Below are 17221 nucleotides of genomic sequence, written 5' to 3'. Positions count from 1 at the left end.
GGGGTGTAATGGTTGGAGGGGTTACGGAGATGGGGAGGACGTCACAGGCGGGAAGGGGTGTAAGAGGGAGAGTGTCGCTGAATCTGGGAGGGAGGGTGTTGTGGGATGGGGAGAGATGCAGGGTTAGGTTAATGCTGCCCTCTCTTTTCCCTGCACAGATAGATCCCAGGAGGAGGGTGTGAAGGCTGCACCCCGGGCCACACTGCAGAGACACACCACCTGGTCGGGCAGCAGTGGCAGCCTGGACTGGGAAGTTCGTTCCCCTCCCCTGGTAAAGAGCAGGAGCACCAGCTGTGCCAGGACCAAGAGCAGCCCTCTCTCCCAGGACCGGACCCCTGGCTCTGCTTCCCCCAACTGGGCTGGGCGTCTGGTCAGCAGGGTCAGCCGTGCCTCGTCTCGGGACCGTCTGCCCAATGGGCCATCCAGAGCTGGCCTCCGGGCTCCGTTCACCAGTCCCCATCGTCTCAAGCCACCCAAGGGCGCCTCCCCCGCGTCCCAAACAGAAGATCTGTCTCCCGAGGGTGGGGGCCAATGGTCGGACGTCCGGCCTGGCCGGAGGGGGGGCAGTGGGCTGGATGAGAACTCCAACAACGTCCGGCTCACTGGCCGCGGACTCTCCCGGAAGATCCAAAGCCTGCTGACCGCCTCGTCCAACCGGAGGCCAGCGCAGGCCCCGGCCGGAGCACTCGGCCGCTCCTCTTCCCTGGCACGGCAGACCGGCTCAGCGGAGAGACTGGGGCCGCAGGCAGCAAGAGACACGGACAGCGAGGTGAGCACCAGGCTCAGGAAGCCTGTCCACTCTCTTCGCAGCAGATGGGTCTCTCTCTGTTTGTCCGTGCGAGTCTCTCTTTCTCTCTGCATCTGGGTCTGCGTGTCCATCATTGTATCTGTGCGTCTGCCTTTCTTCTGTGTCCACACGTCTGTGTGTCTGTGTCCACCCTTGCACCTGAATGCCCATCTTTCCGGCTGTGCGCGAGCCTTTGTCTGCATGAGCGTGTCTGATTGTGCGTCTGCCTGTTCACGTGTGTGCATGAAGTTAGAGGCTTCTATTAGTTAGCTGCTGCCTGTTACGCCACTGGAGTTTAGGGCAGCAACGAAGGTCCCCCCTCTCTGTCTGTCCCTGGCCATTGGTGCCCCCGGTGTGGTTCAGAGCCCACATTTCTACATCCTGGAAACTCGGGCACACGTTCTTCATGGTGTTCTGTTTCTGTAACGGTTTTGTTTGACCAGTCAGGGTTGTTAGCCCTGAGCTGAACCCTGGAGGACCGAAGGACCAGTCTTAGTCTGGCCTCTACCCTTTGACCTGTTTGGCATGGGTGACCCTGAAGCCTTGACTCCATCCAGCACAGCTCTCTGGGTCATTGAGGCAAGCAAGCCTCCAAACCCCAGGACAAAGTCGCGGTCCTGTCGGAGGAGAGGACTGCAGAAACGATCAAATATGGAAAAGTCTGAGAAACCCACCTGGAAAATTAAGAACATAGCAGAACAGAAACAAAAAATGCTGGAGACACTCAGCTGGTCACACTGCGTCTGTGGTTAACATTCCACAGGTTAAGCCACTCTGCTGTGCCGGGGAGGAGGAGGAGCTGGGCGTTCTGGCCAGGGCCTGTGCCAGTCTCCGGTTGGATGAGGAAAACAGATTAATGTTTCAGTTCTAGGAGCCTTTGTCAGAATAGATTGCCGGGGGCTGGGGGTGGAGGTACAGAACTGTGAAGACAAATAATTCAGTCATTAAGGCCGGGCCGGTTCCAAACTGGGTACTGTGGATGGGTGGTTGATGGTCAGAATGGACATGATGGGCTGAAGGGCCTGTTCCTATAACTGAGATATTCCACAGAATTAAAAAAAAATAGCAACATTAATAAGGTGAGTGATGGAGAGGGGTACGGGGAGCAGGGGTTAGTGAAACAGAGGGGTGTAGGGACTGAAAGGGGTCACAGAGTGGGGAGGTGGATAGGGCTATGGAGACGTTGAGGGGTGTGGGGGCTGAAAGGGGTTAGGGGGCTGAAAGGGGTTAAGGAGACGGAGGGGTGTTGGGTCTGAAAGGGGTTATGGAGACAAGGAGGGGTGTGGGGGCTGGAGGGTTTTACAGAAATACGGAGGGGTATTGGTGCATAGGCAGGTTATGATCCCCCCCCCAGTACTGTCCGGCACTCAGTGACAGACTTGCTGTGTTTCCAGGATCGGGTCTCAGCAACCGACCGTGAATCCACTGACTTGGACTCGTCGAGCTCTGACCTGCGAGAGATGGCGGACTCGCGATCCAGAACATCCTCCTGCAGCCTGCAGACATCCACCGTCGAGGTGAGGGGGGGAGAGGGAGATATCTGCATTCACATGTCCCTCCAGGGGCCACCGGTGCCTCAGCCTCGCCCTGCTGTGTGTGACCCGCTCTCTGCCCTGCCCCCAGGTGCTGCTGTCAAGCTGCTCGCGCTGTACGAGCTGCGCCTCGCTGGTCTACGACGAGGAGATCATGGCTGGCTGGGCGGCGGACGACTCCAACCTCAACACCAGCTGCCCCTCCTGCTCTTCTTCCTTCGTCCCTCTGCTCAGCGTCGAAGTACATGAACCTCAGATCCCGACAGCCAGGTCAGTGCTCAATCTACCTCCCCCCTCCCTCCCCACCAACTCTGATCACGTGATACTTGCCATCCCTTCCCCCCACTCTCCAACTTCAACCCCCGCTCCCCATCTTCCTCCTCCCCCTGTCCCCCCACTCCCCTTCGCCACCTCCTTACCCCCATATCACATGTTCCCTCCTACCCCCTCTTCCCCTTTCCCTCCTCCCCATTTCCCACATTTCCCCCTTCCTGCCTTTACCCTTCTGCTTCCCCCCTTCTGCCCTACCCCCATACCCCTGACCCCCTTGCTCCCCTCCCCATCCCTCCTTCACCCCTCCCCATCCCTCCTTCACCCCTCCCCATCCCTCCTTCACCCCTCCCCATCCCTCCTTCACCCCTCCCCATCCCTCCTTCACCCCTCTCCTTCCCCCCTTCACCCCTCCCCTTCCCCCTGCCTTCTTCCCCTCTTGCACTTCTCCCCTTTTTGTCTGCTTTCTCACCCTAACTTTTCCCTCACCCTACCCCTCCCCTTCCTACCCCACCCCTCTCCTTCCTAGCCCCTCACCTCCCCATCTTACCCCCTCCTCCTTCTTCCCCTCTTTTTCTTCCTTCCCCACCTCACTTTTCCCTCTCTCACCCCCTTATCTGTTTTCACGCCCTTTGGCCTGTCTCCCCTTCCCCCTTCTGCCCCCTCCCCTCCCTCTTCCCCCTTCTGCCCCCCCTCACCCCCTTCCTTCTGCCTCCTCCCTCTTCTCCCCTCGTCCCTCCTTCTACACCCTCTCCTTCCTTCCTTTTTGCCCCTCCCCTTGCGCCCCCTCCCCTTCCACCCTCCAATCACTTCAATCTGTCCATAACTCTGACCATCTCCCCCCTTTTCCCTCCCTCCATCACCCTTCCCTTACCCACCCTTCCCTGTCTACCACTGCCTCGCCTTCCTTCCTTCTCCCGCCCTACCTACCCCATCTTCCACTTCTTTTCTTTCCTTCTAACCCCACCCCTTCTAATCCCACCCATTCTAAAACCAACCCTTCTGATCCCACCCCTCCTAAACGCGCCCCTCCCCCCTCCAGCCCCTCCCTGTCCATCCCTCAAGTTCTGGTTTGTGCCCCGGTCGCCGGGGCTGCGGCTGTGAGAAAGTTAACGGGCGGCTTGCACTGTGACTGATTGCAGTTCGCGGGAAGGCTCGGTGAGTGGCGCCAGCGTCCCCCTGTCCCTGACCGACCGCTCGGGGAGCAGCGCTCAGTCGCCCGTCTTGAGTGATCGCGGTCACATCCTCAGCGAGGAAGAGCCTGTGACGGAGGGTACCGGCCGGTGGAGCAGCATGTCGGTGAGTCCGGACGAGAGGGTCCACCTCCCCCTCCCAAACCTCTTGCCACCTCTCCCTCACCTGCCTGTCCCTCGAATCCATCCTCCACACTAAAGTGTAAGCCCCTTCACCAGTCAGGACCTCGGAGACTCGAAGTCACTGGCAGCCATATAAAACTTCGGGGAGGAGTACTGTGTTCAGTTCTGTTCACCCCATCGCAGGAACTTTGGGGAGGGAGTTCAGAAGAAGTTCTCCGTGTTGTGTTGTATGAGTTATAAGAAGAGGCCGTACAGACTTGGGTTGTTTTCTGTGGAGTGTTGGGGAATTCGTGGTCCTGGAGATGAGCAGTGGAGGGTTCTGATCGAGCAGAGTTCATTGGGTAGGTCCAAGCTCAGCCAGCTGCAGCAAAACAACATACTCTTTCCATGGGCAGCATGCAGGTGTTTCAGGAACATTGGGCACCGGTTGCGGAGTGCGGGAGGTGGAGAAAGTGTCATTCTCAAAAGTGTTAGTTTGGTCTGTGTTAGTCACGATCTGTCTGGGTTTTGCTTGCTCTGTAGTGGTTTGAATTTGTAACAAGTGTAGTTTTGAACGGAAAAAGAGGCGACCTAATAGAGGTTTGTAAAATACTGAGAGGCAGAGATACAATAGACGGTCTTTTCCCCAGGGTAGAAATTTCTAATATTATAAGACATACCTTTAAGATGTGTGGACGACTTCACACCGTCCCACCTCCAGTTCCTGGCAGGTCAGCCACAACTTTAAATGTTAAAGAGTAGCTTTATTTGTCACATGTACGTGGAAACGTACAGAGAAATGTGTCATTTGCACCCACGACCAGCACAGTCCGAGGATGTGCTGGGGGCAGCCAGCAAGTGTCGCCACGTTTCTCGCACCAACATAGCATGCCCACGACTTAGTAACCCTCGTCCTCACTAACCCTCGTCCTCACTAACCCTCGTCCTCACTGACCCCCCCCACCCTCACTAACCCTCACCTATACATCTTTGGGAAGTGGGAGGAAACTGCAACACCCAGAAGAAACCCAGGCGGTTACAGGGAAAATGTACAATTCCTTACAGACAGCAGCGGGAATTCAATTCCAATCTTACGCTCGCCATTGCTAAGTGCTGCACTGTTTGGCTCGGGCAGATGCTGGGCCATGCCAGGTGGGCCCAATCGCTGACCCCAGTGCCAGGCAGTACCCAGATCGTGGTTACAAACTGCAGACGCGGGGGATCTCAGACTGACAACAGAAAATGGTCAGCCGCCACTGTCTGTCACCCAGACCCAGACACGGCCTGGAAGACTAGCACGTCTTCAGGGTTCCGGGATTTCGTGGCTCCGGGAATGTGCTGATTTTAGGCTGGTGCCCCTGACTGATGCGTTGCAGGAGGACACAGAACATTGGGAGCAGCAGGTTAGCTGCCGAGGGCTGCATGCCCAGAGAGCCGACTTTCCTGGCACAGAGCTCGGAAAAAGCGACACAACAGATTTTTAACATCGTAAATCAGCAAGTTGTTTGTTATGTCTTTCTCTGGCTGTGAAACGGGGACACCTGTCTTTCCATTATTAGGGGGAGAGAGAGCCTGTGGTATGTCGAATTATTGGGCGAATGTGTGGTTTTTGGGTACTGCAAGTCTGTGTGTTTATCGATTGCTTGCTGCACGCTTCAGTGCTTGGAGGGTGCTGAAGCTTTTTTGCTGGTGGGGGTTGCTCATGTGTGGGAGGAGGAGCTGGGGGGCTTTGGGGTTCTAACATTTAACTGTCAGTCATTCTTTGGGGCAGTACTCTGTTTTCGTGTTGTTTGCGAAGAAAGGATATCAGGAAGCATACTGTATACATTTCTCTGACATTAAATGCACCTATTGAATGTTCACCTATTGAACACTAAACTGCCACTTAGGCATTTGTCTATCACTCAGATGTTGGACCAACGCCCAGATTTTTTTTATTGTAACCCAGATGTCAAATGTTTGTCTGTAACAAAGACGTTGGTCTATAACATAGATGCCAGCCTGTACCAGATGTTGTATAACATAGATGCCAGCCTGTAACAGATGTTGGCCCTATAACATAGATGCCAGCCTGTAACAGATGTTGGCCCTATAACATAGATGCCAGCCTGTAACACAGCCGTTGTCTTTCTGTCCTCGCTGAGTTGCAGAGCTGGTTGGGGTGCGGCAGTGGGGAGCTGGAGCCGGAGCGGGTGAAGGTGGCCTATGTTAGCCCCCTGGTTCTGCGCAAGGAGGTGGAGAGCCTGCTGGAAAATGAGGGTGACTCAGTGCTGTCGCAGGTTGAACTCATCGACAACCATCCCATCATCTTCTGGAACCTGGTCTGGTACTTCCAGCGGCTCGAGCTGCCGCACCACCTGCTGCGACTGGTGCTGACCTCGCGACACGCCCGCGCCACGCCACAGGTACACGCGCACCTCAGGGGCAGGTGGCAGTCCGCGCTGCACCACTATTCACCCAGCACCCCCTCCCCTCCCCCGGAGATAGAGGGCACTGCCCACTGAAAATGAGCCACGCTGAGCTCAACACAGACTCCGCCGAGGACGGTGTGAACGGTTGGAGAGGAGGGATCTCACAGAGAGGGAGGTACACCTAGCAGGGAGATGAAGAGCTGGTGGTCAGATGGGGGTTCAGGGGGTCGGGTTCTGTTGGTATGAACACAAACCTTCATCTCAGTAGTGTGTGTGTGTGTCTCTCTCTCTCTGCCGACCCCGGCCCCCCCCCTCTGCTGACCCCGCCGACCCGGCCCCCCCACCACCCTTGCCCCTCTCTCTGCCACCCTGTCCCTCTCTCTGCCGAGCCCGCCCCCTCTGCCAACCTCGCCCCCCCCCTCCATCCCTCTGCCTTGCTTTCTTTCTGCCCACCTGCCTGTGTCTCTGAATTGGGGAGAGGTGTCAGTTTGCCCAGGTGGCAGTGGAAGGTGTGCTGACTTGTGCCTGTGTGTTTGCAGGAGCCCCCGGTCTGGGTGTGCAGTAACGTGATGCTCCGTGTTCGCACCCTGTGGGACGTCCTGACCGTTGACCCGGACCATTGCCCCCCACTCTATGTCCTCTGGAGGATGTACAGTAAGTTGCTGACTCTCACGCAGTCCCCGGCCCTGCTCGGGTGCCCGAGGGTACCCAGAGCAGGGAGGGTAGTGCATGTTCGGCGGGATGGGGAGAGGTTCCCCACTGACCTGACCGAGTGCAGGGAACTGGGCTACTGTGTGGTACTGAGGCCAGGCGAGTGAGAACACAACCTCTGGGCCAGGGGAGGTGTCTGTCACTGGACTCGAGGGGTCAAGGTTGAATTTATTGTCAGATGAATGCACGGGGGCGGGGGGGAGGCATCTTAAAACCGATAGCAACATCTGATCTCTGTTCAGCCATGAAGTGCACATTTCTCCAACCACCCAGCATCCTATAAAGTCAAAGTGAAGTTTATTATGAATGTGCTGAAGCAGCAAAAAGCCTACTTGAAGCTGCATTCACAAGAAGAACAAAGCAAACACAATTTATACCCAATTTTTACCTGAAAGAACACAAATAGAACAAAAGCAAACCCACAAAATCTGTTGTAATGCCAAGGGATCAAAGTATTAGAATTGATTTATTATCGTCAAGTGTACAGTTAAAAGCTTGTCTTGCATACTGTGCATACAGATCAAATCATTACCCAGTGAAGTGAACGAGGAGTAACAGAGCGCAGAATAAAGTATAAATGCTACAGAGAAAGTGCAGTACAGGTAAATGATAAACTGCAAGACCATAATGAGGTAGATTGTGAGGCCAAGAGTCCATCTTGTCATACAGAAGGTCCATTCAAGAGTTACCAGTGGGATAGAAGCTGTCCTTGAGCCTGGTGGTACGTTCTTTCAGGTTTTGTATCTTCTGCCCGATGGGAGAGGTGAGAAGAGGGAATGTTTGGGGTGGGTGGTGTGTTTGATTCTGCTGGCTGCAAGAAGCGTAGACAGAGTCCGTGGAGGGGAGGCTGGTTTGCATCATGCACTGAGCTGTGTCCGCACCTCTCTGCAGCTTCTTGCCGTCACATACAGAGCAGTTGCCGTACCAAGCCATTATGTATGCAGACAGGATGCTTTCTATGGTGGTCATGGTGTTCCTGTGTTGAGGCAGTGCGAGTTGGGTCAGGAACCGAATGGCTGAAGGGGAAGTAGGTGTTCCTGAACCTGGTGGAGTTGGACTTCAGCCTTCAGTACCCCCTGTCTGATGGAAACAATGCGGAGACTGAATGGCCCCAATGCTGCGGATCTTTGAGGATGCACCTCCTATAGATGAGACCGATGGTGGGGAGAGATGTGCCCGTGACGTACTGGACAGAGTCCACCATCTTCGCAGTCACCTATTCGAAGTCCTGTCCCAGATCAAGGTGCTCCCAGTCAGAATACTTTCAACAGTACATTTCAGAATCAGGTTAATTATCACTCACGTGTGTCAAAACGTGTTGTTTTACGGCAGCAGGACAGTGCAATACATAAACTATACCATTAAATTATAATAAGAAACGGGAATTTATTTACTTAGCGATACAGCATGGAATAGGCCCCTATAGTCCTTCGAGCTGCCCCGCCCCAGACACCCCACAACACCAATAAACCCTAACCTAATCACGGGACAATTTACAGTGACCAGTTGAAATACCTGGTGTGACTTTGGACTGTGGGAGGAAACTGGAGCACCCAGGGGAAACCCTTGTATTTCACAGGGAGGACCTGCAGAGGCTCCTTAAGAATGGCGCTGGAATTGAACGCCCGAGCAGTAATAGCGTCACTCGGATACGCTACCTTAAATAATCAGCTCTTTAGTTGCGCTGGCGTTTTGTGAGGGTGGTCGAGGTGGCGACACTCAGCCGGAGGATGTTGACAGAGAGGTTGTGTGGCCTTGTGCAGGTCAGATCCCACAGCACCGGTGGAGGACAGTGCAGCATCCTGTCACGCTCAGTTACCTGGAGGATGTGGTTGCTCATGTGGGGCTGAATGAAGTGCACAAGGCCATCAGCCTGATCCGGGACACGCCACGCCTTCAGGGAGCTGGTTCTCCACAGCAGAGGTAGGCGATGCGGAGGGGTGTTGGGGGGGTGGAAAGAACAGTCCATAATCCCACCTCTGAACCATTCACTAACCCTGCCCTCCCACTTCCACCCCAATTCCTGCCAACTCCCATCAGTCCCTGAACCTGTCCTCCTATTTCCCCATTCCATCCTCCAGCACAGTCCTTTTCCCTGTAATTTCCCCTAACTCTTCCCCTCCTTCCAGTATTTCCCCTAACTTTCTCCCTTCTCCCCCACCTTCTCCCTTCTCCCCCACCTTCTCCCTTCTCCCCCACCTTCTCCCTTCTCCCCCACCTTCTCCCTTCTCCCCCACCTTCTCCCTTCTCCCCCACCTTCTCCCTTCTCCCCCACCTTCTCCCTTCTCCCCCACCTTCTCCCTTCTCCCCCACCTTCTCCCTTCTCCCCCACCTTCTCCCTTCCTCCCCCCAGTACATTCCCCTAACTCCCTCTCTCCCTCCCCTGATACGTCCCTTAATTCTCTCCCACACCCCAGTACATCCCATAACTCTCTCCCTCACCCAGGTACATCCTGTAACTCTCCCCCCCCCCCCCCCCCGGCGTCTCCAATAACTCATTCCCTCTCTCCCCCAGTAACTCTCCCTCTCACTCCCCTGGTACTTCCCATAACTCTCTCCCTTCCCCCCCCCTCCCCAAGCCCATTATGTCCCCTAACTTTCTACCTCCCCCCGGTACGTCCCCTGTGCTTTCCAGTTTTAAACACTCTTCCGCAAGGGAAAAGACAATGTGACCATCCATTTTATCTATGTCCCTTATGACTTTATAAGCTCACTCCTCAGCCCCTTCTGCTCCAGGGAAAACAGTCGCAGTCTGTCCAGTCTCTTGGGCTCAAAGAAACTACAGAAGAAGCAGGCCCTTCAGCCCATCTAGTCCATGCCAAACTATTATTCTGTCTAATCCCAGCCACCCACATCCAAAGCATGGCCCTTTATGCTCCTCCCATCTATGTGCCTATCCTTATTTCTCTTAAATGTTGAAATCAAACCCATATTCACCACTTCCACTGCAGTTCATTCCACACCCTCATCACTCTCCCAGTGAAGGAGTTTTGCCTCATGTTTTCCTTAAACGTTTCACCTTTCACCCTAAACCCATGACCTCTAGTTGAAGTCTATCCCAACCTCAATGGAAAAAGCCTGCTTGCATTTATCCTATCTATACCCCTCACACTTTTAAATGCCTCTAAGATCTCCTATCATTCTCCTGCATTCCAAACCTATTCTCCTGTCTTATTCAGCCTTTCCCATAACTCGCCCTCAAGTCCTCGTAAAGCTCTCCTGTATTCCTCCTATAATTCCAACATTACAGTCTTGGTACTGTCCCAGAGAGCCTACATGCTTGGCCATGTTCTCCTTAAGTCGTGCTGACAAGGGCATTGCACACCAATCCAGGTGACCAGGGCAATGCACACCAATCCAGGTGACCAGGGCAATGCACACCAATCCAGGTGACCAGGGCAATGCACACCAATCCAGGTGACCAGGGCAATGCACACCAATCCAGGTGACCAGGGCAATGCACACCAATCCAGGTGACCAGGGCAATGCACACCAATCCAGGTGACCAGGGCAATGCACACCAATCCAGGTGACCAGGGCAATGCACACCAATCCAGGTGTACCCTCACTGACACCACAGTCAGTGTCCGTCCCACTGTAATGGCCCACCAACCCCTCCACTCCCTTCAAAGGTTGGCTTTACTTATCACATTGAAACATGGAGTGAAAATGCATGGTCCATGTCAAATCAAACCAGCAACTGTTGTGCCGGGGGAACGGGGGAAGCCACAGGCGTCACCATGCTTCCCGTGCCAACATATGTGCCCACAGCTCACTAACCCTAACCCGTATGTCTTCTGGAAAGCAGCCAGAGCACCCGGAGGAAACCTGCGCAGTCAGTCTCTCCCTACCCCCCACCCCTCCACCTCTCCACCTCTCCCTCCATCTTCACCTCAATCTCCCCAACCCTACCCCCACTCCCACCCCTCCCTCTCCCTTCCACCTCTCTCTCTCCCCTCACCTCCCTCTCCTGTCCCTCTCTCTCTCTCTCCTGTCCCTCTCTGTCCCCTCTCCCTCTCTCCTGTCCCCTCTTTCTCTCTCCTGTCCCCCCCTTCTCCCTTCTCTCTGTCTGTCTGTCTCTCTTCCCCCCTCCCTCTCTCCCCAAAACCCCTCTACCCGCATTGCACACCCCTACATCTTGCCCAGCCTTCCCTCTTTTCCCTTGCCTGCCACTTTGGTCTCGGCCCCTGCCTATCCTGTACCAGTGCTCCTTCGCTGCCTGTGTCATGTCTGCTGCTGGCACCACAGCTGCACGGGTGTCCTGAAGGCTGCTCGATCGTTCTTCGGCTCTGTGTGTGGTGGGGGGGGGGTGCGCGGGGAAGTGGGGAGCACAGGCAGCTAGGACTAAGTGTTCCACCTTCTGCTCCCCCTCCCCTCCTACAGGAGCCTGTACAGAGAGATCCTGTTCCTGACCATGGCTGCCATCGGCAAGGACAACATGAATGTTGGTGAGGATGTACAATGTACACTGCACGGTATCCAAATCAGACACCCATCCGCTGACCAGCTACATCAGTACATCCATCACTGTCCCATCACACACTCCTGGGCTCAGACATCGAGTGAAACTCCCTCCACACCGTCCCATTTACACACTCATGGGGTCAGACACAGAGTGAAGCTCCCTCCACACTGTCCCATTTACACACTCATGGGGTCAGACACAGAGTGAATCTCCCTCCACACTGTCCCATCACATACTCCCGGGGTCAGACACAGAGTGAAGCTCCCTCTACACCGTCCTATCACATACTCCCAGGCTCAGACATAGAATGAAGCTCCCTCTACACCCTCCCATCACACACTCCTGGGGTCAGACACAAAGTGAATCTCCCTCTCCACTGTCCCATCACACACTCCTGGGGTCAGACACAAAGTGAAGCTCCCTCTACACCGTCCCATCACACACTCCCTGGGTCAGGCACAGAGTGAAACTCCCTCTACACCGTCCCATCACACACTCCCGGGGTCAGGCACAGAGTGAAACTCCCTCTACACCATCCCATCACAGTCCAAGGGTCAGAGTGAAGCTCCCTCTACATCTTCCCATCACGCACTCCCAGGTTCAGACACAGAGTGAAGCTCCTGTTCTCAAATACTCTTTGCAGAACCTTCTGTGTGAGGAATTTGTTGCTAGGGATGTGTTTTCCAGTAATTTGTTTATTTTGCTGTGAATTCATCAATACTGAGTTTGCAAATAATATATTTCTCCCTCCCTGCCCCCTCTCCCCCCCGCCCCCTCGCCCCTCCCTCCCCTTACCCCCACCCCACCAATCCTCACTCCCTCACCCTCGCTTGAACTCCCTGTTATTCTCACTGTCTCTCTCACTTTCTTCTGCCTTCCTCTCTGTGTCTCTGTCTGTCCCATCTTCCCACAGCTGCTTTCGACAAGAAGTACCAGGCGGCCTGTGCTCGCCTGGCCAGTTCCCTGAGCCAGGAGCAGCTGAAACGGGAGCGTATCCTACCTCCCAGCATCAAGGCCATCGACTGCCGGAAAACCTTCGGAGCACTGCTGGAATGTTGAAGTGATGATCTCAGGAAAAGGCTGGCATGCAGGAGGCAGGGGATTGTAGAGTGTCAGAGAGCGGGAATGGACACCACTCCCTGTCTGCTGTGTCTGTGTATATAATATACTGTATATATTTATATGTTATATTTTCTTGTGAGCCTAATCAGAATTGCACTGTGGGGGTTGTAACTGAGTCGCATCCTGTAAATATCAAAATATTTAACCCTGCACAGCGTGATGCAGGGAGTAGGAGACGAAAGAAATAGAGAGAGAAAGAGTTAGTTAGTGGGCTGCAGGAAGCTCGGAGAAAGTATTTTTTTCTTACCTAGTTTGTGAAGCTGTGTGTTTATGAGAGCATTAACAGTGTGTGTGTGTGAGAGAGCATTAACAGTGTGTGTGTGTGTGTGTGTGTGTGTGTGTGTGTGTGTGTGAGAGAGCATTAACAGTGCGTTTGTGAGAGCATTAACACTGTGTGTGTGAGCATTAACACTGTGTGTGTGAGCATTAACACTGTGTGTGAGAGCATTAATACTGTGTGTGAGAGAGCATTAATACTGTGTGTGTGAGAGCATTAACACTGTGTGAGAGCATTAACACTGTGTGTGTGTGTGAGAGCATTAACACTGTGTGTGAGAGAGCATTAACACTGTGTGTGTGTGAGAGCATTAACAGTGTGTGTGTGAGAGAGCATTAACACTGTGTGTGTGTGTGCATGTGCACAGTGGATCAGTGTTTTAACCGTGGCAATTTCCACAACAAGCTATATGCACTGTGTGAGTGGGTATGTATGTATGTGTGTGTGTGTGTGTGTGTGTGTGTGTGTACACTTGTCTATGGGCATTTTATGTGGCATCCACTTGTAAATGTGTCTCTGTGTGCTCATCCATGACTGTGTATGTGGGTATATTTTGTGTATGTATGCTAGTGTGTGTGTGAGAGAGAGAGTATGTGTGTGTCCATAAGTGTGTGGGTGTGTCAGTGTGAATACTATTGTGAGCCTAATCGGAATTGCACTGTGGGGGTTGTAACTGAGTCACATCCTGTAAATATCAAAATATTTAACCCTGCGTAATGCAAGGTTTAGGAGATGAAAAAATAGAGAGAGAGATGGTTAGTGGGCTGCAGGGAGCTCAGAGAAATTACTTTTTTCTCATCTAGTTTGTGAAGCTGTGTGTTTGTGAGAGCATTAACAGTGTGTGTGTACACACAAGTGGGTTAGTGTTTAACCATTGGCATTTCAATTACAAGCTATATGCACTGTGTGTGTGAGAGTGTGTATGTGTCTGAGTGTGTACATGAGTGCACACATGTGCCTCAGTATTTCAAGCCGTGCCTGCATTCTGTTGGTGAGGCAGTTGAATTCACCCTCTGGCCCAGTGATTTATTTAACCCGTGTGCTACTCTTTAACCTGACTACCAAGCCTGGCGGCATTGAGTACTTTCCGTAGCGGGCACTGGGAGACAGAAGACCCCAGGCGGAGGAAGGGAGGGGGTGACGTCTGTCTCCGCCTGCGGAACCCCCCTCGATTCCTCTGCCGAAATCATTGCTCTTGGGTGGTGGTGGGAGGTGGGGGGAGAGAGAAGCAATCCCAAGCATCAGTCACACCACCCCTTCCCTGTCCCAGCCTACATGATGGCTCCCCTGACCGACCTGGCCCTCTCGTAGCAAGAGAGAGGGAGCAGGCTGCATGAAGGGCCGCCTGCTCAGCCCAAAGCCCCCACCCCCCACCCCCCACCCCCAAGACCCCTGCCATCCAGTCAGACAGGACTCCTCACTAGTGGAGTCTTTGGCAGCACCTCACCTCTCCCCCACTCAGCCCCCTCAACATCTCCCGCCCTCCTTTGCTTCCCCCCTTTGGAAGTTCAGTTTGCGCTGTCCCTGTATTTATTATGTAAATAATCTCCAGCGTTGACACTGCCAGTGCCCGGCTCCTTAGAGAGGAGGGTAACAGAGTGAGCGAGCAAGGCTGCAGTCGGTGCCCGTCTCGCAGATTAAACACCCACCCAACCATGACCCAGGGCCACCACTCTCCTGGTTCCCAAACCACCCCCATCCCCCTCATCCACAGGTTCCTGTCACTCAGCAGCTCTCCCCTTCTCATCCCACTGCACTGAGCCCTCAGTCCTTAACCTATCCCCCTCCTCAATACACCAGCCATCAGGGCGTCCCGAAGAACCACCATCTTCTACTCCCTTCACCTGACCTTTAAACCTCACCACTCCCTTCCGGCCGCCCTAACCTGCCACCCTGTCCTGGCGATGGAGAAAAGGGGAACAGATTTATCTGCCTTCACCTGTTGAGCAGCAGCGGGATTGGCAACCGAGGGTGGGGGCAGACGTGGGGGTGTCGCCCGAGCATTTGGGGCAGTGTGATCGGGAGGTGAGAGCCGGATACTCTCTCCTTTACACTGTTCGTTGTTTCTTCTGTTATTACCTACCCTGTGAAACTGCTGAGCAATCAGATTTACAGTATAAAGCCATTTACCTGCTGATCAATAAACAAGACGTCTGTGGCCAAGTCATTGTCTGGTCGTTTTATTCTCCCGGCTCCCGAACAAGTCAACACATCACAGGGTGGCGAAGGCATTTGGCCCACTGACCTTCATCGGCCAGAGCACAGAGTACAGACGTTGGCACGTTACGTTGCAGCTTTGTAAGATGTTGGCAAGGCCACATTGGGAGTATTGAGCTCTGTTCAGGTCACACTGCTATAAACTATAGATGCCAGTAAACTGGAAAGAGTGCAAGGAGGTTGTTGCTTTTTGTGGCGAGGAAGGTGTTTAGCCTTCATCAATAAGGGCATGAGATGTTACATTGCAGTTTTACAAGATATTGGCGAGGCTGCATTTCGAGTACTGCATTCAGTTTTGGTCTCCCTACTAAAGAAACAATGCTATTTTATTCATTCATTTAGAGATACAAGCCCACACCACCCTTTACCCGAGTGACCAATGAACCTACTCACCCATGCATCTTTGGACTGTGGGAGGGAACTGGAGCACCCGGAGGAAACCGACGCGGTTACGGGGAGAACATACAAACTCCTCAGACAGCGGCAGGATGGCTGGCACTGTAATAACATTGCAACACAGAGAACATAGGTTTATGGCGAGAGGGGAGAGATTTAATAACTGCTTCACCCGGAGGGTTGTCCATATATGGAATGAGGTGCCAAAGGAAGTGGTTGAGGAAGGTACAATAGCAACATTTACAAGACACTTAGAAGGGTACGTGCATAGGAAAGGTTTAGGGGGATACAGGCAATTCTAAGGTGTCTGTAATCGCACACGCACGTCTTGTTCTGCTTAAACTGCGCACAGAAGGTTGTCACCCTCTACCTCGTTGGTATGTTCAGTATATTTCACGATCACATTTCCTTTCCCAGTTTCTGATGCGGAAGCTGTCAACAAAGTGGAGTTTGTGGTGATTTGTCTGCAGATTTTAGAACTGGCTTATTTACTGTTTTTATTGAAGGAATTATAGAATCACTCTCGAATTCCACTTAAGTGCACACATGTTGTCAATGGCAAAAAAAACTGCACAGCACAAGATTTTTACACACACTGGTCATTACAAATTAGAGGGGACATTGGATACAGTCTGAATACTAACAATGGGGACTAGCTTCAATGGGAATTATAGCACAGACTTGTTGGGCTGAAGGGCTCCCCCCCACCCCTATATCTTGTACCTGTGATGTATTTCCCTGGATACCTGGAATCTCCCACCACAGTGAGCAAATTCGGCCATTGTAAATGGACTCCCAAGTGTGCAGGGGAAAAGAAGAAAGCAATGGCGAACAGGATTACCGGGTTCTGACAACCTGATGGGCTGGGTGGGGGGGGTGAATATGAACGTGTTCACGTTATTGGGTGTGGAAATCTTACCTGAACAATGGTTTGTTGTTTAGTCGGTAAGTCGAGTCCGACTCTTCGTGAAGAGTAGATCGCCAGGCCTTTGTTCTGCACAGATACTGCTGCTGCCCAGGTTGCGACCCGGCTGGGTTTGAACTCAGCACCGTCTGCTTTCAAGTCCAGTGCTGATGCCACTACACCACCAGCCGGCCCAGAGCAATGGTAGCGCTGGTCAGATTGTGCAACTGGGAGTAAGCACATCCCTTCCAAAAAAAACTAACATACTATGGGAGGTGTAGTGCTGAAAGGGGGACAGTATTGAGTGAGCATTGCTGTGGGAGAGTTGGTACTGAGGGATGGTCACATGGGGGGAGAGGAGGTACTGAGGGAGGGGTGCGGCTGAGGGGGAGTGATGCTGTCGGAGGGGTAGCAGTGGCGGAGGTATGGAAGTTGGGGTGTATGGGATGTCAGGGAGGGGTAGCACCTCTGGTGGGGGAACATGTCGCGTCCTTTTCAGGGCGGTTAGTCCACCTTTGGTCCCCACCTGGCACTCAGCTCTCACCTGTGGCTCCCCGTAGCTGTTTGCATGCGACAGCGGCCACACCCCGGGCAACGGCTTCGACAAGCCGGCTAAACCAGGTGAGGTTAGCCGACGGGTCTCAAACCCTCGGTGAGATAGGGAGTTGTCCATCCCAGCATGTGAAGACAGACTCCGGTGGATTGAGCGGACGAGACCAATGGAAGGTCCAACGGTCAAGAAGGCGGACTCTGCAAGCGTCGTGGAATGTGTAGAGCAGGACAAGACACAGAAGACGTCCCGGTCATCCACTGCGCCTAGTCCCATCTCCAGCC

The 17221-nt window shown here is 53.5% G+C and overlaps 1 protein-coding gene across 6 annotated transcripts in view; it reads left to right on the top strand.

The window, feature by feature from the left end:
* dennd4b (DENN/MADD domain containing 4B) overlaps positions 1–15033 on the top strand; it is a 58571-nt gene extending 43538 nt beyond the window's left edge. For all 6 annotated transcript variants that reach the window (XM_072282540.1, XM_072282549.1, XM_072282532.1 and 3 more), the window contains 9 exons: positions 159–769; positions 2182–2304; positions 2411–2589; positions 3732–3888; positions 6035–6289; positions 6835–6949; positions 8770–8929; positions 11390–11454; positions 12385–15033. In XM_072282540.1, the coding sequence (XP_072138641.1) occupies positions 159–769; positions 2182–2304; positions 2411–2589; positions 3732–3888; positions 6035–6289; positions 6835–6949; positions 8770–8929; positions 11390–11454; positions 12385–12530 (1811 nt within the window). In that variant the 3' untranslated portion in view covers positions 12531–15033. The remainder of the gene's footprint in view (positions 1–158; positions 770–2181; positions 2305–2410; positions 2590–3731; positions 3889–6034; positions 6290–6834; positions 6950–8769; positions 8930–11389; positions 11455–12384) is intronic.
* Positions 15034–17221: the final 2188 nt, after the last annotated feature.

The sequence above is a fragment of the Mobula birostris genome, chromosome 2, assembly GCF_030028105.1.
Source record: "Mobula birostris isolate sMobBir1 chromosome 2, sMobBir1.hap1, whole genome shotgun sequence".
NCBI lineage: Eukaryota > Metazoa > Chordata > Chondrichthyes > Myliobatiformes > Myliobatidae > Mobula > Mobula birostris.
This window is presented reverse-complemented; position numbering and strand designations above follow the sequence as displayed.